The 24,615-nt window shown below is 44.2% G+C and overlaps 1 protein-coding gene across 2 annotated transcripts; it reads right to left on the bottom strand.

Moving 5' to 3' along the window:
• Nucleotides 1–1,886: 1,886 nt before the first annotated feature.
• Nucleotides 1,887–24,445, bottom strand: CSTF1 (cleavage stimulation factor subunit 1). Of its 2 annotated transcripts, XM_075276867.1 has the most exons (7): nt 24,396–24,445; nt 15,635–15,664; nt 13,949–14,182; nt 13,023–13,300; nt 9,654–9,851; nt 4,467–4,857; nt 1,887–2,827 (listed from the first exon to the last, which is right to left on the bottom strand). In XM_075276867.1, exons 3-7 carry the CDS (start codon nt 14,115–14,117, stop codon nt 2,568–2,570), a joined length of 1,296 nt encoding a protein of 431 aa, XP_075132968.1. In that variant the 5' UTR covers nt 14,118–14,182; nt 15,635–15,664; nt 24,396–24,445; the 3' UTR covers nt 1,887–2,567. The 2 variants fall into 2 exon arrangements, with proteins under 2 accessions (XP_075132968.1, XP_075132970.1); XM_075276869.1 differs by lacking the exon at nt 24,396–24,445 and having other exon boundaries at nt 15,635–15,669.
• Nucleotides 24,446–24,615: the final 170 nt, after the last annotated feature.

Genomic DNA, 24,615 nt, shown 5'->3' with positions numbered 1-24,615 from the left:
CAGTTCACATTCAGAGCCATGCACCAACTTCAAAAGCAATTTTAACTCACTTTTAAGAAGGATACCGCATGAATCATTTTTACACAACGAAAGTACTATACTATACTATACTTAACATTTTCGGCTTCCATGTGTCCCCCCTTGGTATTGCTGCTAATAGGGACCGGCTCTAAACAATCTGTCGCCTTTCAACTCTGGCAGTTGACTAGGACTGTTTAAAAGCAATGACTCTTCTATTTTTCCATAGGCCACCTGACTTCATAAACAGTTTACAGCCAAGGCAAGCTGCAAGCAAAATCTCCTTTATAGAAAAAAAAATTGCTTTTAAGAACCTTCAACAACTGATTAAAAAGAGGAAGAATGCAGATGCTAATCATAAATGGCTAACCCCAATGGTCAGTCAAAAGCAGTAGATATACTCTTATTTGTTAAAGGGGTTGTCCGGGAAGTTAAAATGACCTTAATTGATATGGCGGATTCTTGATGATGGATCTTGGGTTATTGCAGCCCCCTCCCCTGATCTCAGAACATTATGGCAAGATAAAGTTAAAGGGGTATTCCCATCTACATAATTATTTTTAAATTTGTAGATAATTAAAAGTTAAACATTTTTGCAAATATAAGCAATTAAAAATTCTGCAGAGTTTTAAAGATTTTTCTCTAACTTTCTTAGTGGTGACAGTCTGTTATCTTATCTATATTGCGATCGGATACGACCATGAATGCAGAAACTTTCTAAGGTCCGAAAATCAGCCATGACTTCTTTATTGGGGCCGGGATATCTTCTGATACATGTAGTGTCCCTGCCTGATAACCCAGGTACAATAAGAAAATCATAGCTGGGTTCCTGACAACTCCCAGACCATAGAAAGTTTCTACATTAGTGGTCATATCCATGGCAAACGATCAAGACAACAGACTGTCACCACTAAGATGGTTAGAGGAAATCTTTAAAACTCTGCAGAATTTTTAATTACTTATATTTGCAAAAATGTTTAAACTTAATTATGTACAAATTTTAAAATAATTATGTAGATGGGAATACCCCTTTAAGGACACACTGACACTTTAATAGTGCTAATTGCTGCCTTTTCGCTACTCTGTGGCAGCTGCAGTCCATAGGATTAGCTGCATATTACTGTATTTCTTTGGACTGTTACTCAATAGTTTAAAATACTCTGTAGCTTTACATAAAGTGCAGCCTCTGTTTATACCACTTGTGGGTCCAACATAAATCACTTGGTACATAACCATGAGAATTTATTTTTCTACATCCTTTTTATTTTCCTTACATTTACTTTGTGAAAGGCATTCTCCTAAGATCACTGTTGCCCCTGCTACTGCGTTAAATGTGTGTGACGTGCCAAGAGGAAAGAGGGATGGGGAAGTGACAATATACTGTAGACACATATTCCCCCCTCCCCTGTATGGTCATAATTCAGGAGATTCAGTGCACCGTCGGCTTTACCGGTATGCGCCCCGATGCCAGAGATATGAGTGCTGTTAGTTTCAGTACTGTTATCTTCCCACTGACAGAAAGGCAAACCTTACAGCCTAGTGTCATCGCAAGTCTATGGAAGAATACTGTCAGGGAAGGGGCATTCCTCATAGCCCAGCAATGACGTTAGGCTGTAAGGCCCGTCCTTCTGACAGTGGAGAGATATCGGTGCTGAAACTAGCAGCACTAATATGTACGGCACTGGGGTTGATACTGGGAAAGCAGACAGTCTTTCCATGAAAGGTCCCTCTTTAAAGGACTACTCCACAGAAAAGAAAAAGTTCACTTTTACAAAGGAGTTGATGTTAACAAACAAGAACATATGCACTCAATGACTAGTATGCCTCAGACATGCTGTTTAAGCATTTTATTTTAAAAAACCCCCAAAACAAAACAGAAAAATATTCAGTATTTTAACCCCTAAAAATACAAACAACATACCCAGATTCAATAAGGGCCAGAGGGTGAAGAGCCCTGCCTGCTGTCCTTAGGTCCATGACTGTTCATCTGAATCTGCAGCTCAGTAAGGCCCCATTTTTGTTTTAATTAAATGGAACATCTCAGGAAAAACTGATGCACTGTTAAATTTAGTGTAGGGCCTGAAGATGCGAAACATGACACAGGCATCTACAGAACACCAAAGACACAAGTCATGATCTGGCAATACAGGCCAAATCACTGGAACCCCAATACTCCAACAATCCTTATACCACTGGGTGGCTGGGAGTGTTGCCACATACTAAACCATTATAACAGAAATACAGAGAACTGAAATGAGATGAAACATTGTGCACTAACAATAGTACAACTCATGTAAAGCTACTAGAACCAGGAAAAGTTGAGAGTAGGGCATGCAATGTGCAAGGTTGTACTTGTTTGTGCCAGAGGGACCCTGAAGACCAGAATTAGCTCAGACCCTGGAAGAGACCAGAATAAAATGCATTCCTCAGAAACAGCAACAGTCAGATGTGTGCTGGAGACATCACTGGTGGTGGTGGGGGCCTACATCAGATGCATCTGCATCTACATCAGTTCTTTCTTACCATCAACTCCGTGGAGTTTGATATGTTTAGTCTGTGGTTGACCTTCGGTACCAAAACCTGGCTCTGAAATCGTCACTGCAAGTCATGAATCCAGGGTTGGTGGGGGAATGGACAATGCAGCGGACAATGTTATTGTGTCCTAAGGAGAGGAGGTTGCGGCGCTCAGCCGTCCTTGAATCCCAGCAGCACAAGCTGATTGTCCTTTCATCAGGGAGCAGAACATAATCTTCTGTGTGGTTGAATACAGCCTGGGTCCGATGTACCTGCCTGCCGCTAAGTCCAGCACCTGCACAAAGATAAGAGTTGTGTTACAGGGGTGCAGTCCAGTGCCCCCAACTAGCATTGGTAGGAACAACACTTCTCTCCCTCTCCCATGTGATTTACATTCTAGCTCATCCAAAATTTAAACAGTTTTGCCCCCTACTGGTCACAAGTGGCACTACACTGAGGTTGAAACCATCCCATAGTTAGATCCTAAACCAGTTTTGTAGAAATCTTGCAAAGAACACAGGGATCCCTTACATTTTTTTCACTATTCTAAAGAAGTAGGGCTTAAAGGGGTTGTCTTGGATAAACAAATGTCTTCATCCAACCTCATCTACTATATAACTACCCTAATCTAAACACCCACCCCACTGCTTACTTTCTAAATTACATATTTCAACCAAAATGTATAGTTACCCATATCACCGAGGCGGTCATGTGACCGCTCCAGGGACCATTTTCTGATTATTTGATGACGATCCGTTTCACCATTTCCAGAAACGGAACATCACCAATACTCCCTTCCGCCTGCAACCCCTTCATATTTACAGGTCTTCCTGACAGACTTCCTTTTGCAGGGAACAGATCCTCCTCTTTCTGTGACGTTTGCGTGAGCATAAGAGTCTGAGCCCTGGTTTTGCGCTGTAGCCAACACGCCCTCTCTATTGCGCAAGCGGGACCCTGAAGGAGCAGCCTATGCCTGCGCAGTAAAGATGGAGTGTCAGCTACAGTACAGTGCTAGTACTGCTGAGCAGGAAGACTAAAAGAAGAAGAGGAGCCATTCCCCACAGAAGGAAGTCTGCGCAGGAAGAAGACAGGCAAGTATAATGGGGTAGGGGCTATGCTGAGTTAGTTTGGAAGAGCTAGTAGTGGACAAGATAGCTAGGGAGACACGGAGGGGATATTAGAGAGGGAAATCGTGTGAGAGCCTTAGGCTAAGTTCACACGTAAATTACGCGTGGCATAATTTGGTCCGGAAAAAAAACGCTTCCTAATTAGGAAGCGTTTTTTTGACCTTGGGGCGTTTTTTTGGAGCTTCAGAAAACGCCAGGCAGTTTTCCCCTCCCGGACAGTGAATGGACTGCAAAAAACTGCAACGCGGTTTCCGCCTCCCATTCACTTCTATTGACTTCCTGAGGCGACACCTCAAGAAAGGTCATGTCGCTTCTTTTTTCCGTGAGAGACAACATGCCGATCACGGAAAAAAGAAGCCTGGCAGTCTCCATAGACCACCATTGTGAGGGGGCGGATTATGACGTGGATTACGCGCCATAATCCGCCACATCTGTGCCTGTGTGAACGGGCCCTTAAACTACCATAATGCATTGCATCAGCTAAGACAGCAGGAAGCTACACCATGTGATAAAATGCAGAAAATGCCAGGTGCTCTCAGAGAAACTCAGAAATCACTCAAAATACTGCTAATGGTATTTGGGTGCACTTATTAACTCATTAATAGCACTAACAGACCTTTTTTTAAAAAAAAAAAAAAATTTTTTTTGCCCGGAAAACCCCTTTAACTGCAACCAACAGCCTTACAGCCAGAGATGGGTTAGATCTGAGCTTTGTCAGAAGGAGCGGTCTATATACAGTCTATGTATTTTATATTGTCAGTGTAAGTGGTAGTCTACCGAGGACATAATGAAATTACTTTTCCTTACCTGTGTATTTGACCAGCATACGGCCGGTGGAGATCTCCCACAGCTTGGCCACAGAGTCCTTGCCGTTGGACAGAATGTATTTTGAGTTTTTTGAGAAGATGGCAGAGCACACTTCAGCTCCATCGTGTGCCTTCTCATAAGTGGTGATGCAGCGGTTGGAGACCCCATCCCAGAGTTTTATGCTGCCATCCTTACTGCAAGTGACATAGGTGTTGGCACTTGGGTTGTAGTTGACGGAGCAGATGGCATCTGTGTGCTGGTCTTGTGGATTACAGGAAACAAAGCATTGAAAGGTGTTGACATCATAGAGGCGTAGTGTGGGATGCTGAGTGCCCACTATAATGAAGTCTCCTGATGGGTGAAAGGAGATGGAGCGCAGCATTTCGGCTTCCTGAAGAATCACACAATCACAGTGTTAGTTCATCAGCCCTGCGTGGATCTTTCTATACAACATTCCAGTCTGAATACTCTCAATTCTCTGTACAGCTTAATGTAAGCTATTGCTCCCAATTATTTTAGATAATTGTTACAGTAATTATTTTAGGCATTTTAGAACGGGAAGAAGTCAGACCAGCAGTGTTTTTCAGAGCTTGAGCTGTGCATTCTGGAAAGCGTCATCTGATGGAAGAAAAATGAATTGTCCCCTGTATTATAGGAGCTGTAAGGTTTTGTCTGTTCACATTACCAATGACTCTATCCAGCACAAATCTGCAGAATTCTAACTGAAGCTCTAGCCTGTAGTATAAGTGAACAACAAGAATCATGTCATCAAAAGGTTCTCTGCAAAATACTACCAAATGAAATCCCCCTTTCCCTACTAGGTACGAATCGATACAACTTGTAGTCCATCTTCATTCAGGATGAGTGTGCTCAGTTTGACTCTGAATTCCCTACAGCTGCTTATTAGATTAGAGCTACATAACCGGTTTGTGCCATCCTAACAAATGGAGCTTGTGCAGTGCATGAATGATTCCTGTCCGGAAGAATGGACAGAGTGAGGTGCTCCTGGGAGATACAATTGTCACTACTAAGCAGATAGTCATGTGCCTAGTAAAGATCGGCCACTCTGGCTATTGCAAGCACAAAATGTAATGGTGTAGTTGGGGTGGATAGCTTGAAAATAGTGAGGGCCGTTATGGAGAAGACTACATGCTGTGACTTAGGATCAGTACAGGATAAGGGAGCGTTCACACTGCCGTTGGTGACCGTCAGAAGAGTCCGTAGCTACTGTCCGTATCATGACTATACACGGGAGTACTATCACCAAAGTCACTTCTAAACCATTAATACGCTGCTGTAGGGCAGTTAGCAACATCCTAAACATACTTTTTTTTGTGTTAAACTAGAATCTTGTTGACAAGAAAAACTCAACTCTTTAATTTTTATGCAAATGATCTGTGCACCTAGAGCAGTGATGGCTAACATGTAAATGACCCCATTTCAGTTTGATATACCTAATAACTGATGGACACAGTAATATTTCAGGATTGAAATGAGCTTTATTGTACTAACAGAAAATGTGCAATATGCATTAAACCAAAATTTGACCGGTGCAAAAGTATGGGCACCTCAACAGAAAAGTGACATTAATATTTAGTAGATCCTCCTTTGGCAAAGATAACAGCCTCTAGTCGCCTCCTGTAGCTTTTAATCAGTTCCTGGATCCCGGATGAAGGTATTTTGGACCATTCCTCTTTACAAAACAATTCAAGTTCAGTTAAGTTTGATGGTTGCCGAGCATGGACAGCCCGCTTCAAATCATCCCACAGATGTTCAATGATATTCAGGTCTGGGGACTGGGATGGCCATTCCAGAACACTGTAATTGTTCCCCTGCATGAATGCCTGAATCGATTTGAAGCGGTGTTTTGGATCATTGTCTTGCTGAAATATCCATCCCCAGTGTAACTTCAACTTTGTCACTGATTCTTGAACATTATTCTCAAGAATCTGCTGATACTGAGTGTAATCCATGCGACTCTCAACTTTAACAAGATTCCCGGTGCCGGCATTGGCCACACAGCCACAAAGCATGATGGAACCTCCACGAAATTTTACAGTGGGTAGCAAGCGTTTTTCTTGGAATGCTGTTTTTTTTGGATGCCATCCATAACGCCTTTTTGTATGACCAAACAACTCAATCTTTGTTTCATCAGTCCACAGGACTTTCTTCCAAAATGAAGCTGGCTTGTCCAAATGTGCTTTTACATACCTCAGGTGACTCTGTTTGTGGCATGCTTGTAGAAACGGCTTCTTTCTCATCACTCTCCCATACAGCTTCTCCTTGTGCAAAGTGCGCTGTATAGTTGACCGATGCACAGTGACACCATCTGCAGCAAGATAATGCTGCAGCTCTTTGGAGGTGTCTGTGGATTGTCCTTGACTGTTCTCACCATTATTCTTCTCTGCCTTTCTGATATTTTTCTTGGCCTGCGACTTCTGGGCTTAACAAGAACTGTCCCTGTGGTCTTCCATTGCCTTACTATGTTCCTCACAGTGGAAACTGATGGGTTAAATCTCTGAGACAACTTTTTTTATCCTTCCCTGAACAACTATGTTGAACAATCTTTGTTTTCAGATCATTTGAGAGCGGGCTGTCCATGCTCGGCGACCATCAAACTTAACTGAACTTGAATTGTTTTGTAAAGAGGAATGGTCCAAAATACCTTCATCCGGGATCCAGGAACTGATTAAGAGCTACAGGAAGCGACTAGAGGCTGTTATCTTTGCAAATGGAGGATCTACTAAATATTAATGTCACTTTTCTGTTGAGGTGCCCATACTTTTGCACCGGTCAAATTTTGGTTTAATGCATATTGCACATTTTCTGTTAGTACAATAAAGCTCATTTCAATCCTGAAATATTACTGTGTCCATCAGTTATTAGATATATCAAACTGAAATGGCTGCTGCAAACACCAAGATATTTAGAACTAAAAATGATTAAGATTAATAGGGGTGCCCAAACTTTTTCATAGGACTGTAAGTGTGACACCTCCCACAAGAAGCAGTGGAGGGTGGCCAGGACAGGAGCGTGGACAGGCGAGTAAAAATTACTGGCAGCATCTTACTGTCGGACATGTTAGAGAGCTCAGAATCATGACCCCTTGCCTGCTCATCCTTGAAACAGTAGAAAGCCTAATGCTTAGGAATAGAGAAAACATTCCAACTATTCTGGATTCACATTTGTGCCTATTGAAAAAGGCAAAGAACTGGAATGGGCGGAAGTGGTGAAAAGTCCTCTTTAGCAAAACAATGGAATAGAATATACTCCGATATTGAAATGACAACAACAAAACAAGCTATAGACGAACTGTGGCAAATGGGAGGGGCATAAAAGCCAGATTGGAAACAAAAATTTGATCAAGTGGTGTGGGATAATTGTTTGATGCTTCCTGTTTGTCAATGTGCCAGTTATTGCCATTTATCTCAAACTGAGAGGGATAGAAACAATAAACTAAGTTTCATTGGTTTATTACTCTAGCAGATAGTCCTGGGCCAAGTTGTCAACCTTGTGTGTGCTGGTGGCTGAGAAGACGATAAACTGGAATGACAGCTAAAGTTGCCTAGAAGCGAACATCTGCATGGATGGAGAGCCTGATTGGAGGAATAACACGTGTTCCATTGACCTCACGCCACGGAGGCTTGAATGGTGCAATGGTAGCTGGAAGCTGGCGTGTGGGTACCATGTGGGCAAGGTCATAAAGAGGTTTGCAGTAGTGAAAGCAGAAATACACACCGAATTATGGTGTGGGGTTGCATAACTGAACGCCACTAGTCTTCATTTCAGGTGCACTAACATTTCAGAATTGGTTTGGTTATAGAACCACTGGTAAGGCCATTTCTCCAAAGGGTCCCAGGAGCTGCATATTCCTACTTGGTGTATATATGCTATCATGGCCTGCAGCATCCCTGGACTGGTCTCCTATCAATCACTTCTGGGATGTCATTGGTCAGCAATTGCAACTGGAGCTTCTAACAGCCAATCTGGTTCATTTGTATACCAAATTGCATTCAGTGTGGCATAATGTTCCTAACACAACCATTAATAGCCTCAATGAGCGCATGCCAAGTCATGCAAATGTGTGCATCTCTGCGTGTGCCATTCATACTCAATAAATGAAAGATGTTTGGAATATTTTGTTTCCTTTTTTTAATCACTTGCATAACATTAACATGTTTATCAACCTTATGATTTGCATACTTCCAAGGCTTTTCCTTCTTGGTGCTGCAATGTCAATATTTAAGAGTGTACATCCTATTTCACTGAATGATCAGTATTAACATGATAAAGTTGGGGTCTTACCAATAACATCATTATAGGTGCTGCTACCCTTGCAGTATAGTACATTCTGATTTTGGGAATATTATGTGTGAACGCTGTTAATAGACCAAACTGAAGGAGAGGTCTTAGATGAACGGCTCATTATCAGAGAGGACACAGGTCAACACCAAGGACACAAGTGCATTACTATTTCAGAGCTAAAATGAAATCAGTCAGGGATCAATACAGTTTACTGCAGAGATGTAATAATGGGCCCTGATGTACCAGAGACTCAAGTAGCTCTCAACCTCGCTGCCTGGACCACTGTCACCTGGGTCTGCAATATCACTGGATGAGTCACACTGATGCGGCATGGGGAACAGCACCTAAATGTGACTGCCTGAGATCTTACAAGATGAATGACCCTGTCAACCCGGAGCCTATTCATTTTATTTTCCACCGGACTGAGGCTGAGTCTCCTCCGCACAGCATTAGCACTATGGCCAAAATACCTGATATATGACTGAAAATCACGTTGCCATGAATGCTGCTGAAAGCCTTTTAATTTGTAATGGCCAAACAATACAGCTAGTAAAAAGGCCACAAGATTCCAGCATTTAAAGACTACAGTAAAAGTCCAGGAATCGTCCTCTAAATCAGGGCTGTGGAGTCAGTAAGCCAAATTACCAACTCCAATGCCTCTATTTATCCACAGCCTGACTCTTTCAGAAATGGCAGCTATGGTCAGACAAAAACTGCAAAGCTCCTCTAACTTCCAAAAAAAAACAATGACTGAAGTTTTATGAAAGTAAATAAACCATAAAACTTTGCATCCAATTGTATATTAAAAGTAATCCTTTCTTACCAGAATCAGTCAGTAGCTATTTTTTCTCTTTAGAAGCGCATTACAGGAACGTTGCTCACCTGAATATACTTGAAGGCTCTCTTGGCTGATGGTTTTGAATAATCAAAGAGTTTCAGGGTGTAATCTTTAGAGCCGGAGGCCAGGATCTGCTCGGTGGGGTGGAAAGCCAAACATGTGACTTCATCAACATGGTCATATAGGGTGCGGATGACGGGATGGTTCTCCATGTTCTGTTGCGCTGTCTCATTCATCATGACCTTTAACGATGAAGATGTGAAGAAAGAGACTTACAAAAAAAATGGCTATTTCAAGAGGATCATAAACAGGGGATCTCTCTAATTTATAATGTGCTGTGGCACTCCTTATTGGATTAGAATATAAAATGTTTGCTCTGATTATCACAGTTCTAGAATATAATGCCAGAATTACAGTGAAGACTGATATTTCAAGAGAACCTTTGATCACCTCCACCAAATCCAGTTTTTAGCATCCTTTAAAGAGACTCTACCACCTCCCCCAAGCATATTCAATTGCTACCACTGTATTACAAAGCAAATTGCAGTGATAAACAACAACTCTTTGTTATATATATTATATATGATATGATATATGTCAGTTTTATAGAATTGGGATAGTTGGTGCACAGGGAGAAAGCCCTCAGCTATTTCCCTCAAGTACCTCGACTTGCCAAAGCATAAAAACATATATGCAAATTGTACTTGTCGTGCATGGTGGGCGGTCATGCACGGTCTGACGTCATCTTCTGGAACACCTTCCTCTTCTTTCGGGGACGCCCTCCGCTCCTGGCTCTTCCTTGGCTTCATCGTCCTCTTCTTCCGGCTGAATTGGTTCAAATCCGGCGCGTGCGCAGTCTCACTTGCCTCAAGGACGCGAGTGTACTGCCATTGAGAAAAATGGCGCCGGCTTTTAACCAATCCCGCTGGAAGAAGAGGACGATGAAGTCGGAGAAGAGCCAGGACCGGAGGCCATCGCTGAAAGAAGAAGAAAGCGTGCCAGAAGATGACGTTGAACTGGGCATGACCGCCCACGATAAATATAATTTACATATATGTTTTTATGGTTTTATTTTACAACGGGGGTGGGGTGTTAAAAATAACAATAACGGTGCTTGAATAGCCTTTTTAAAGGCTATTCACACATATGTGAGGCTCATACAGCAATTTTGCTGATAGAGCCCCTTTAAGGTTGTGATTGTGCTTGAGAGAGGTGATAGAACCCTTTAGCAGACTACTCTTTTGCTGATTCTTGCAGCTTTTGCAGAATGTTTTTCTCTAGCCTCCACCATTCCCGAGCAATCAGTACAGTTCGTTTTGGGCCCTTAAAGGGGCTCTATCACTAGGAAAAGTCATTTTTAACTAATCACACCTTTGCATAGCCTTTAGAAAGGCTATTCCACACCTACCTTTTGTATGTAGATTGCCTCAGTGGTTTCTGAATAAGTCCGTTTTTATTCATATGCTAATTAGTCTGGTGCATTATACATCGTGCACACTTCTCCCTGTTGTTTTCTATGGGAGACTGCTGCTGCTGCTGATGATGATGACTCAGCTTCCTGTTTGCGTCACACACATAGGAGATAATAGAAGAGAGGAGGCTGCTGGGAACTTCCTGAACTGGCTGGAGGCTCATTAGCATATGAATAAAAACAGATTTATTCAGAAACCACTGAGGCAATCTACATACTAAAGGTAGATGTGAAATAGCATTTCTAAAGCCTATGCAAGCATGTGATTAGATAAAAATGACTTTTCCCAGTGATAGAGCCCCTTTAAATTCCATTTAGGATCTGTGTTGTCAAGCGGGTGGTCTCAAGGAGAAGCAGAAAAGAGGGGCAAGATTCTGCGCTCTGAGGGCTCGTTCACAAGGGGTAAGAGGGGGCGGATTTTGGCAGTGAATCCACGTCAGAATCCGCCCCCTCACAATAGAGGTCTATGTAGACCGCTAGCTTACTTTTTGCCGTGAGCGGCATGTCGTGGCAGGCGCATTTTGGTCCTATTCAGACGCGGCTTCCCACGTCACAATAAGGACCAAAATACGCCATACCGTGCCTGTGTGAACTAGTCCTGAAACTGTCTGCTTCAATCTTCTTGTCTACTCTTGCCTGAGACGGCCAACTTGACAGTATAGAGTCTAATTAGCAAGTAAGGAACCAAAATTAGCTAAGGGTAAGTTCACACACAGTTTTTTAGTTAGGGTTTTGAGGCCATAATTGCCTCAAAATCCTGACCAAAAAGACGGCTCCCATTGAAATCAATGGGTGATACTCAGGAGCTTTTTCTGGGTGCCGTTTCTTCTGGCTCCCGGAAAAAAGAAGTGAGGTGTTCATTCTTCAGTCACCTTGCGATTCGACCTGAAGAAACTCCACCCTCCGGCCTAGGCTCATTAATTGCGCCTAATCCGGAGCAGAGTGCGCGGCTGGATGCTGGTGCAGCGCACCGGCTTTCAGTCGCGGCGACCCGTTTTTTGCATCAGAACCTGAGGCTGCCTCCGCCTCAGGTTCCGATCCAAAAAAAACTGTGTGAACTTACCCTAACTGTGCTGGAGTCCTTGGATTACTTAAAAGGATGCAAAGATCTGGCGTTGGTGGAGGTACAAGATCCTTTTTAATAGCACAAGGGCTGTATAAGAACGCATTATTTACCAATAGAAAATTGCACATTTACAACGAGCAAAGTATTGGCACCAATTCAGTATATGAGGCTTCAAAGAGACTTTAGTCTGAGTTGTTATTTTAAGGGCAAATCACCATTAATGGTGCACTGAAATTTTATCTCATCTTCCCCTTGATGTGGATAAGGACAGACATACAGGCTGTTGTTGCAGTTCTAGAAGCCAAACCCAGGAGTGAAATGAGAAAAAAAAATAAAAAAAAGAGAGAAGTGCCATCCATCTTTCATAGACTCTCACCTTATGATCCACAACTGGTTTTGACATCAAAAACTGTATCAGAAAACCTGAATGCATGTATTAGTTGAAGAGGGGGTGGAGAGAGAGATCAGAAAGCAATGTTAGAAAATATTGGGCCAAATCTACCAATAGTATGGTGCAAAATGTTATACTGCTAAGCTACATTTACCGCTAAACCACACCCACTTGCCAAATTAGTCTAAAGAAAACAAAACAAAATCCTAAAGCTAGATGTTTTGCACCAGACATGCTGGTGTATTTAGTGCCACATTCTAGGTGCAGACTTATAATTACATTTGCCACACTATTTTACTGAAAGAGTAGTTGAGGCTTGGAACAAACTTTCAGCAGATTTGTATAGTAAGTGAATGTAAACATGAGGTGTACACATGTCTATCTATCTAGGGCAGACCAGATGGGCCATGTGATCTTTTCCAATGCTGTCAATAATTTGGTTTCTACAGCCTCCGAGTTACCAGTCACTTGAAGTAGATATTTACCTCTATTGGCATGGCACTCTTGGCCAACATGCGCTCTGTATCAAGGATCTTTATGGAGGCATCAGCAGAGCCAGTTGCAATCAGTTGCCCATCTCTGCTGTAAGTGGCTACACGACAGGGGCCCTTGTGTGAGGTCACATAACACGTTTCGTACTCTGATGCCTCTGGCGACATGGTCTGAACATCAGCATCAAACTCTAGGTCGATTCCTGTGCCAGGAGCCACAGTATCAGAGCGGCCAATAGCATACTGGACGGCGCTGTCATCGTTTTCCATACCTGCAAAGTCAAACAGTGCTTAAATGGAGGGTCTGAGAGTTTTATAAAAATAAATAAAAAAAACCTCATGAGTACAATAAACCTTCTAGACTACTAGACTTTTGCTATTCATAACCGGCATTTTCCACAGTTCTGCTTACCGACAGTGAACTTGAAAATTCATTAGTTACCTCTACAGGCTAAAAACCCACACATGTATAAGGTGGTCTCATGCTACAAGTACTTTTTGTGCCCACCCAAGTTCAACAATGAGGATCAGCATCCCAGATCCCTCCCGTAATATTCCTACAGGTCAGGATTCACAGCCTAAATATTGACACGGACGATTTGTTACATGTAAGCCTTTCCTACTTCCCTGTCATCAGGCTGTTAGTTCTTACTTATAGCTAAGACCTAACAATTCTTTGAGAGCAGGACTACACTAACAGCATTTACTGACAGTAGAAACGGTGAGGAATTGAAATCAGAGAACTATTAAAAGGTTGCAGAACTTCTTGTTATACAAGCAATAAGCATTGTGTGACATAGGACTGCACTGGTTCTCTAAGGCCTGCTGGATAGAGGTCACAATGTACCAGTCCACAAAGAAACCTACAGCAATACGTTCCTTGAGTCCCCTCCTGCTGCTATGATGGAATGTTTTCTTACCCACTTTGATGAGATGAAGCAGTTGTTCAGAGGGGGCGCACACAGTGTTCATCTTGATTTCGCTGATGAGGCCATTGGCGATGTTTATGTGGCCATCATAAAGCAGCTGGCTGATGATCAGCTTGTAGAGCTGGTGGCGATCTTTCAGGGTTACCTTATACCTGTACATTATTCTGACGCTGCTGTAACCAACAATGGGAATCACAAAAGAACGGCAAGGATAACACGGGTCAACTAGAAAAGACCAGGAATCACAGAGTCAGCCTCATGCCTGGGTATTATACACCATATCTATGATTAGTCAGGTGATTACAATATCTGTTCTGCACTGCAAAATATATTGGCGCTATAAAAGCAAGAGAAATAAATAGTTCAGATGATTATAAAAACAAAAAAACCCCAGTAATATATCTTATTAGAGGAAAATGCTTCTGTCTTCAGTTATCAACTCCTCTTCTGCCTGCTAAACTGCTTAGCTCAGACCATCTACAGAAGGGGTAAGGACCCTATGGCTCTCCAGCTGCTGTGAAACTACAACTCCCAGCATGCTCCAATCACTTCCATGGGAGTTCCAAGAACCGCAGGACAAGTATGCATGCTGGGAGTTGTAGTTTTGCAACAGCTGGAGAGCCGTACGTTCCCTACCCCGGATCTACAGTGTAGATGAATTAGAGGTCACAGACAGATCAGGTTGTAAAAAAAAGTCTATGTAGAGGGAAGTATCTCAGTGAGAGAGAATAAGTACATGCACATGCTGCACTGGGCCAGCAGTGGATTAAATGGGCAAGTATAGGTTCTTGTCATTTTCTTGGCTGTAAAGTTGAAGTTGGGGCCAAATTTCAGGTGGAATTAGAAAAAAAAAAAGTTACCAATTACAAAATAAAATGATTCATTTTAATTAAATTATAGAACTATTGGTATTGTACAATAAAATAAATGCATCATTTGTTACATATTTACTTTCATAGGAATTCAGTCATTAGCTTTTTAATGAATTGGGGACCTTTACTTGTTTGATCACAGCTATCAGCTCAGGAAGTCAGAGAAGGAGCAGAAGTCAAAGTAGGGATTTGGAAATATAGAAAAGTCAAACACAGCACTGTCACCCCCAGTATTCTGCCTCCTCCTGCTGTTACACACTCCTTCATCTGAAAACATCCTCTACTTATTCTTCGCTGTTTCAGCAGCAGCAATCCTCAGTAAAGTGTATGCAATTCCAGCACATGCGCTCTACTCTAGTCCTGAAGCAAAGAATAAGAATATGATGCATTCATATGTAGGAGTGTGTAACAGCAGGAGGAAACAGAATACTGGGGATGACAGTGCTGTGCTTGGAGCAAAGGGGAAAAGCCCCTTGTGCTCCATGCACAGAGTTTGCAAATAAGAATAATGTCTTTTATTCAAAAACAGAGTTGAAGAACAGATAAAGAAAAGTAGGGCTAGAATAACCTTTCAGAAGGTTATTCCAAAATGTTGTTAGGGAAATTTGGCCAAATCAAATAATAGACTCCCTTTAAGATCACTGATAATTACAGTATCCTTTAAATCATCTTTTTGCAGAATTCATACTTATCACAAAGTCACTAGGAACTGGAAATGTTGAAAACTTAACCAATAAAATACAGGGATTATACATCTTGAAAAGTACATTCCTAACCCCATATATTTCATAAAAGTAAAACTTACAATTACAGTTGTCGTGACAGCAATGTCCACCTTTATGTCAAGAAATAATTTTTAAAAATGCATTAATATATACAATTGGACAGAAAACTCGCACCCAAGCTGAGAGTTACACACACACACACAATAAAATAAAGATTCAGGTATGCAAGTTCATATGCACTGAAAATGTCTACATCAACAAGAGTTTGTTCTTGGGAGTGTTTGCTTAAAGTGTATATCCAGTTATAAACAAATAAATTGGTTGCTAACGTAACAGCTTTATGTAGAAGGGAGGGTTGGAGTAGGAAGCTACTGTCGGCTGGTTAATTAATTCATTGCCTCTGTGCATCAGTAGCCTCTATCTACAACTTAGCTGTGTTAAAAGTGTAGAAGCAGCAATTATTTGAGTGGTTATTTTCTCTCCCTCCCCTCTTTATAGCCTAACTAGCAGCTAACCGCGACTTCGTCCAGGGGTTGGCGGTGGCACTGAACCGCTTATATTTCTTGTCCCCCCCCCTATCTCTGCCCCCAGTTTCATGTCCCCCCCTTCATCTGCCCCCAGTTTCATGTCCCCCTATCTCTGCCCCCAGTTTGTTGTCCACCCATCTCTGTCCCCAGTTTCTTGTCCCTCCCTTCATCTGCCCCCAGTTTCTTTTCCCCCTATCTCTGCCCCCAGTTTGTTGTCCACCCATCTCTGTCCCCAGTTTCTTGTCCCTCCCTTCATCTGCCCCCAGTTTCTTGTCCCCCCAATCTCTGCCCCCAGTTTGTTGTCCCCCCATCTCTGCCCCCAGCTTCAGGCGTGCGCTTGTATTGCAGCCTAGGCAGGTAGACTGCAATCCAGGCGCCGGTATCATACAGTGCATTGCCGAATACCGGTGCCTGTATTGCAGGGTACCTGCCATACGCAGCCAGCCGCCGGACACCTATGTGCATCGAGCGAGCGGAGAGAGCATCGGGGGATCATGGCAAGGTGAGTCCAACTACACCGGGGCCAATGAATGGGGATGGGGGGGACGGGACATGAAGCTGGGGTATGTGGTTGCCCCCCCCCCTCGGGACACCCCAACCCCCTGTACCCGCTGCACTTACCTGTGGTATGTCGGGTGCAGCAGCCTCCTCCGTCCGAGAGCTGTGTAGGTGGGCTGGGACAGCTGCGGCGCTGGGACCATGTGGGCTGCCACCATCTTCCTCAGTGTTTCCCTTCTGAATCGGCACACCCACCTTCAGCGCCAACCTATAGTGCTGCAGCCCTGGCTCTATAGCCCGCCCACAGCCTGCCATGCACCAATAGGAGGTGCGTGCACAGACCAGCACTGGCAGAATGCCAAATGCTGCAGCCAAGCCGGCGGATTGTTTGAAGGGTCACGGTGGTGATTTGGGGTGAGTGACCCACATTTAAAGTAGCCTACTACCTTTTCCTAGCAAATATGTGTGTGTGTGTGTGTGAAATTTCCCCAAAATCCATTCAGCTGTTTGGCTGTGATTGAGGAACAAACATACAAATACACAAACCCACAAACTTTCACCTTTATAATATTAATAGGATTTTTAGAAAGTAACTGCCTGAAAAGTGGAGAAGATGGCATATTTCTTTAAGTGGTCTCTAACTTTTCAGACAACTTAGTCTCATTTAAAGAGGACCTTTCACCATATCCGGGCACAGGCAGTTCTATATACTGCCAGAAAGCTGACAGTGCGCTGAATTCAGCGCACTGTTGGCTTTCCCGATCTGTGCCCGCTGTAAAGCGCTATCGGTCCCGGTACCGTTTTACAGTCAGAAGGGCGTTTCTGACCATTAGCCAGGAACGTCCTTCTGCCTCGCGGCGCCTATCGCGCTGTGCTCTAAGACTGGGGAGGAACGCCCCCTCCCTCTCCTGATAATGCTCGTCTACGGACAAGCTGTGTGAGCAGAGGGAGGGGGGAGTTCCTCCCCGCTCCACAGCACAGCGCGATAGGCGCCGCGAGGCAGAAGGACGTCTCTGGCTAATGGTCAGAAACGCCCTTCTGACCATAGAAGAGCTACGGTACTGGGCTGTAAGCTCTTCACACCGGGCACAGATCGGGAAAGCCGACAGTGCGCTGAATTCAGCGCACTGTCAGCTTTCCAGCAGTATATAACACTGCATGTGCCCGGATATGGTGAAAGGTCCTCTTTAATAGCAAATGTAATGTACTTTAATTAAAAATGTTGCTGCTTTCTGCCTGAAAAATACCTCAAATGTTTCTAGCTACCAGGTGTCTCCCTTCTAGCTAATTTGCATTTCGCTCCCTGTTACTAGGGAAGTCCCATCCATAGATTAAAAAGGATCTTGCAGTTTGCATTAAAAAGCAAGACGTGTTCACATTGAGTGGAGGGACTATTCTGTGTTCAAGCAGTAAATAGATGAGGGAAGGGTTGTTTTTCTCACAGCCTTCATACACATCTGCAAATAACTTTTTCTGTGCACTGGACTGAACATTCTGAACATCTCACAGATTCCAATATAAGAAAAGTCTACTTAACTACATCTGGCTGCTTTTGTGATTACATATGGCAAAACGGCACAGAAATAGTCACTGACAGTAAGAAGCTTTCCTGAATGTGCTCACAGATTGTTGTTTCAGAGATCTTTTTAGCTGCATTCTGCCTGCATGTATTCACAGCTCAGTGTTCCTGAATCTTCTGGCAAAATCCTATCCAATCCTATTAAAGGGATTCTATCATTAAAAAACTTTTTTTCTGTGGCTAACACGTCGGAATAACCTTTAGAAAGGCTACTCGTCTCCTACCTTTAGATGGGATCTCCGCTGTGCCGTTCCTTAGTAATACAGTTTTTTACCGGTATGTAAATTAGTTCTCTGGCAGAGATGGGGGCGTCCCCACCGCTGCCCGAGAACAGGATCCTACGCCGCCTCTGTCTTCTGCTGGATCCTCCCCTTCTTTCTTCAGCAGCGTCCCTTTGTCGGCTCTTACATTAGTAGAGCCGACTGCGCATGCGCGGCCTAGTTCCGAGGCCGCAATTGCGAGCATGCGCAGTCGGCTCTACTAGTGTAAGAGCCGACAGAGGGACGCTGCTGAAGAAAGAAGGGGAGGATCCAGCAGAAGGCAGAGGCGGCGCAGGATCCTGTTCTCGGGCAGCAGAAAACCAATTTACATACCGGTAAAAACCGGTATTACTAAGGAACGGTGCGGCGGAGATCCCATCTAAAGGTAGGAGACGAATAGCCTTTCTAAAGGCTATTCCGACGTGTTAGCCACAGAAAAAAGTTTTTTAATGGTAGAATCCCTTTAATATTATAAATGTGAAAGTTTGTGAGTTTGGATGTTTGTTCCTCAATCACACCCGAACGGCTGAATGGATCTTCTCGAAATTTCGCACACACCTACATATTGGCCAGGAAGGGGTAATAGGCTACTTTAAAAGTGTCTCATTCACCCCAAAACGCCACCACGACCCTCCAAAGTTGTCTCCTGCTCCACTGTCGGCCCGGGCATGACGTCACCACAGAGACTTACACACAACTGCTATTGGTGCATGCTGGTGTGACAGGATAGGGAGCCAGCACAGCGGCCCATAGGTTGCCGCCAAATTGTGGGCGTGGCCAGCACGTGGGAATCCGACGCTGAACATGGCGGCTGCCCGCATGGTTCCGAACGCCGCTGACATGCCGGCCACACATTGCCTCAGGCCGGCGTAGCATTCAGCCCGAACAAGCCCAGGCACACCTACCAGCGAACTGTTCGGCTGGGAACACACACGCCACGGGAAGGACCGCACATGCTCGCTGAAGCTGCGGCCACAAGACACACACCTCCCCAGCATGTACATGGTGAGTACTGCAGGAACAGGGATCGGCGGGACGCTTAAGGGAGGGGAGGGTGCTGGTGCTACGGGTTACGGAGGGGGCCGGGAGTGCGGGTTTGACAACAAAGGGCAGAAAGTAAGTAGGGGGAGGGGGGCCAGATTGCACATGTGGAAAGGGGGGAGGGGTACATGTAGGAGGTGACTGTAATCTCTAAAGGGGAGGAGGGGCCGGGGACGCGGGTGAGGGGTAAAGGGAGAGCCGGGGGCGCGGGTGGGGGGAAAATGGAGGGCCGGAGGGGCAGCAGCGGGTCCGTGTGGTCCCGGCCCACGATGCTGTGGGAGGGGCCCACACTGCCCGCAAGGAAAGGGCCGTTGGGGGCCACGGGCAGAGATGCAGGTGGTTCACGCAAGGGTGAGGGGACAGCGGACAAAGTCGTGGGTTATAGATAGTTGTAAATAAACCAGTAGTAGTTATAATGAATAAAGGGTGGGGGCAGCCTCGGAGACAAATGTAAAATGTGCTGCAGCACTAATATACACCATGTTTATGAAGGCTTATACAGTCATAGCATAGGCTGCAACAACACTCCAAGGGTCATAGGAACTGGAGTTAGATCATCAAAACTTGGATTCTGATTAACTGGAGAAGATGTAGATGTTGTGCGTGTAGTATGGCAGGGGAAAAAAAAAAAAAAAAGTACAAATAGCAATATTATTTGTAAAAACAATTTATTACGACATTCAGCGAGTAAAATATTTAAACATAGTTATGGACCCACATGCACCATTCCTGTTTGTAAAAAACTCAGAAAGAAGAGGAGTGGCAAAGTTACAGCGTATGGTAAAGCACAGGCTTCTCTTGGCTTGGCGACATGGAGTGAGCTTCATTTATTCTGCTCATCCTCTATTTTTTTACCAACCGAATGTTAAATGTGTTATTCTAAATGTAAAACATTTTAGTTCCAATTTGAAACAATACCTTGTATTACATGAACTTAAGCAGTTGTTAAAGTGTTCCTTTAACCCAGTAGTAGGGAACCTTCGGCTCTCCAGCTGCTGTGAAACTACAACTCCCAGCATGCTCCATTCACTTCCATGGGAGTTCCAAGAACAGCAGAGCAAGTATGCATGCTGGGAGTTGTAGCTTTGCAACAGCTGGAGAGCCGTACGTTCCCTATCCCTGCTTTAACCTGTTCCCGCACTGTGTCGTAGTATTAAGCCACGCTAGCTATATAGTTAATGCTCAGATGTGCCCGGGACATTACTACCGCCAAGCGATAATGCTGAGCTGTGATGAATATCCCCTCTGACAGTACAAAGCTATGTTAGCGTACAGTTGGGGGTTGGGCATTCCTCACAGCCCAGAAATGGCGCTAGGCTGTACGGCCCACCCTTCTGAAAGTGAGGACATATCACTGCCAAAACTAACGATATCTCCAGCAACAAAGCACATACTGGGAAAGATGACAGTGTACAAAATTCAGCACAATGTCGGCTATCTAGCGATATACACTGCTCAAAAAGAAAAGGGAACACTCAAATAACACCTCCTAGATCTGAATGAATGATCTCACTTAATACTTTGTTCTGTACAAAATTGAATGTGATGACAACAAAATCACACAAAAATTATCAATGGAAATCAAATTTATTAACCAATGGAGGCCTGCATTTGGAGTCCCCCCCCCCCCCAAATCAAAGTGGAAAAACACACTACAGGCTCATCCAACTTTGATGTAATGTCCTTAAAACGTGTCATAATGAGGCTCAGTAGTGTGTGTGGCCTCCATGTGCCTGTATGACCTCCCTACAACACCTGGTCATGCTCCTGATGAGGTTGTGGATGGTCTCCCGAGGGATCTCCCTCTTCCCAGACCTGAACTAAATCACCTGCCAACTCCTGGACAGTCTGTGGTGCAACGTGACACGCTGGAGGCACTTACAGGAGACAGGTCAGTACACCAGGAGACGTGGAGGGGGCCGTAGGAGGACAACAATCCAGCAGCAGGACCCGCTACCTCCACTTTGTGCAAGGAGGAACAGGAGGAACACTGCCAGAGCCCTGCAAAATGACCTCCAGCAGGCCACCCAATCTACTTGGACCCTTTCTGCATGGCCTCAGCAGATTTTGAATAAATCTGTTTTTATTCATATACTAATGGACTTCGACTGAGCACCAGAAGTGTCTGTGTGCACTGTCTGCTCTATGTACAGTATATGCACAGCACAGACGAGTCATCAGCACAGCAGCCTCTGCTATACATACACAGAGCAGACAGTGCACACAGACAATTCTGGTGCATTTTCGAAGCTCATTAGCATATGAATAAAAATTGACTTATTAAAATTTGGTAAGGCAATTTACATACTAAAGGTAGGTGTGAAATAGCCTTTCTGAAGGCTATACAAGGATGTGCTTATCTAAAATGACTTTTCCCAATGATAGAGCCCCTTTAAAAGATAGGAGGGGTGAGGGGGTTTAGTTAATTTTTATTTCATCCCGGACAACTCCTTTAAAGGGGCTCTATCAGCAAAATCATGCTGATAGAGCCCCACATATGCGTGAATAGCCTTTAAAAAGGCTATTCAGGCACCGTAAAAGTTATATTAAACTACCTCCCCGTTTTAAAATAATAACCTAAAAAAGAATGTGCTCTACTTACGGATCGTGCACCCTGGGAGGGCATTCAGGGTGTGTCTTCATCTTCATCCACGCCTCTTCTTCCTCCGATGTCCTCTGGTCCCGTCCTCCTCTGGCGCTCGCTCGCGGACACTGATATAAAAAAACGGCCTGGGCGCATGCGCACTAGCATGTGGCTTCTACTACAGCTACTGCGCATGCGCCCCGGCTATCACTGTCCGTTCGCGAGCGCTGGAGGAAGACGGGACCAGAGGACATCGGAGGAAGAAGAGGCGTGGAAGAAGATGAAGACACACCCAGAATGCCCGCCCAGCGTGCACGATCCGTAAGTAGATAACATTCTTTTTTAGGTTATTATTTTAAAACTGGGGGGTAGTTTAATATAACATTTACGGTGCCTGAATAGCCTTTTTAAAGGCTATGCACGCATATGTGGGGCTCTATCAGCATGATTTTGCTGATAGAGCCCCTTTAAGACCTCATATGGCTCTGTGAACGGAAAAATAAAATATGGGGTAGGAAGGCAGGGAGTCAAACACGAAAATCTTAAAATTCCTCTGGTGGGAAGGGGTTAAGGAAGTCTATCATCTCCCCTAAGAATATTAAACTGCTAACCACCACTTTACAGTAATAAGCAACATATATTTGCTATTTGTGTCACATTTGTAAAGTTGGAGAAAAACAACTTTGAAGTCTTATGCAATTATGGCTCGGTTCACATCTGTACTCTGTATCCGTACTAGGATTGCAAGCAGCGCTTTTCTCTCCGCATTTTTCACCCTTTTTGAGCAGAAACCACGTGGACCCCATTTTAATCTATGGGGTCTGCGGGTTTCCTAAGGTAACCGCTGTTTTATGCATATTAGGTTTCTGTTTGGTAGATCCCCAAGCGCAGATGTGAACCTAGCCTCAGGCAGCTGGTGCATTGTGGGTGGCTTTCAGTTCTGGGAGCACTGATCAAGTAAGATGGGTGATGTCATAGCAGTAGGAGGATCAACTCACGCTGCATAGAGTGGGGCTGGCAAGAGACACTAGGGGTCTAAATATACTAAAGTGGCATACATAACAATAATAAAGTATGATGGAAATACACTTGCAGGGGGAAGGCAGAGTGTACGTCCTCGGCTTCCCTGAAGAACAGTTCAGGCACTGGTAACACCAGAGAGGAGTCCCATGAGACTCTTCTCTAGCTTTAATGGCGGGAAGATTGGTTGTTAAACGGGGTGATTTGAGTCACTAACTCCCACTCTATAAGGACCTGTGGGAGGTTTAAAAAAAAAATCAACATGACAAGTTCCCTTTACAGGAAGTCTATCATTGGCTATATCGATTTTTAAATAAGCATAACTTTGCATAGCCTCTAGAAGGCTATTCTAGGCATACCTGCCATTGATACTCGCAGCTGTTTTAGAATTAGCCCGCTTTTCTTGATATGCTAATTACTCTTCACGGAGCACCGGAAGCCTTCTCACTGTTCCCTGAGCACCGCAGCGTCATCAGCCTTCCCCGATTCTCTCTGCCCCCTTCTTTACAGATGAGCCCTCTTCCTACAGTTCTTCACTGCTTCCTTCAGAGCAGCTAGTCGCGTACAGCGCGATTAGTATCTCACACATGCGCTGTACATGACTAGCTGCTCTGGAAACAATGAAGAACTGTAGGAGGATGGATCATCTGTAAAGAAGAGGGCGGTGAGAACCGCGAAAGGCTGATGATGCTGTGGTGCTCAGGGAAGGCTTCCGCTGCTCCGTGATGAGTAAATAGCATATCAAGAAAACTGGGTTAATTCAAAAACAATGGCAAGGATCAATGAATGACAGGTATGCCTAGAATAGCTTTGCAAAAACATGCTTATTTAAAAATAACTAGAGCCAATGATAGACTCCCTGTAACACGGTCTATGCTAAGCTTGCAGTCTATCCATTGAAGAGAAACCAAGAGAAAAGTCCTGCACAGTTCCAGTATAAAAAACAGTGATTACCGGGAGGATCCTATTATAATGGAACAGTCTGGCTCTATGTCATCAGTGGTCCCAAACGACAGAGAGCCAGGCACAAATATGTACCTCGCATAAGCCCCAGTATCTATGGCGTCTTAGGCAGAGCATTTCCACATCACAGAAGCCAGTCATTGTCCAGCTTTTATTTTCGTCCAGTTTGGACAACCAAGCTTCACTCGCAGTGTGAGCATAGGGAAACCTAGCCTGAAGTCAACGTGAAGCGTCACGTGGCTGAAGCAACCTCTGCAGTAAGCCACGTGCAGCGAGGTCTATACCAGACTATATCACAGATGCCTTAAACATGTGAAACCCAAACCTAGTAGAAAAGAATTAATAGCGTACAGGGGTGAAGATACTTACAGCCGAGTCGCCGTTTTGAACAGGTGAATATCGCCTACGTCACCAAGTAGCGCCGGTCTTCCAAAAATGGCGTCACTAGCTTCCCACGATCGCTCCCGGTTTCCTCTTGCGCATGCGTTATTTACACGTCTCCTCCCATTCTTACATCACTACGTCTTGCGCTGACGCTTCACGTCAACGATTTTTCTTTCAGTTAACCAATCATCTTTGACTGACAGCA

Source organism: Leptodactylus fuscus, chromosome 6 (genome assembly GCF_031893055.1).
Source record: "Leptodactylus fuscus isolate aLepFus1 chromosome 6, aLepFus1.hap2, whole genome shotgun sequence".
In the NCBI taxonomy this organism is placed as follows: domain Eukaryota; kingdom Metazoa; phylum Chordata; class Amphibia; order Anura; family Leptodactylidae; genus Leptodactylus; species Leptodactylus fuscus.
This window is presented reverse-complemented; position numbering and strand designations above follow the sequence as displayed.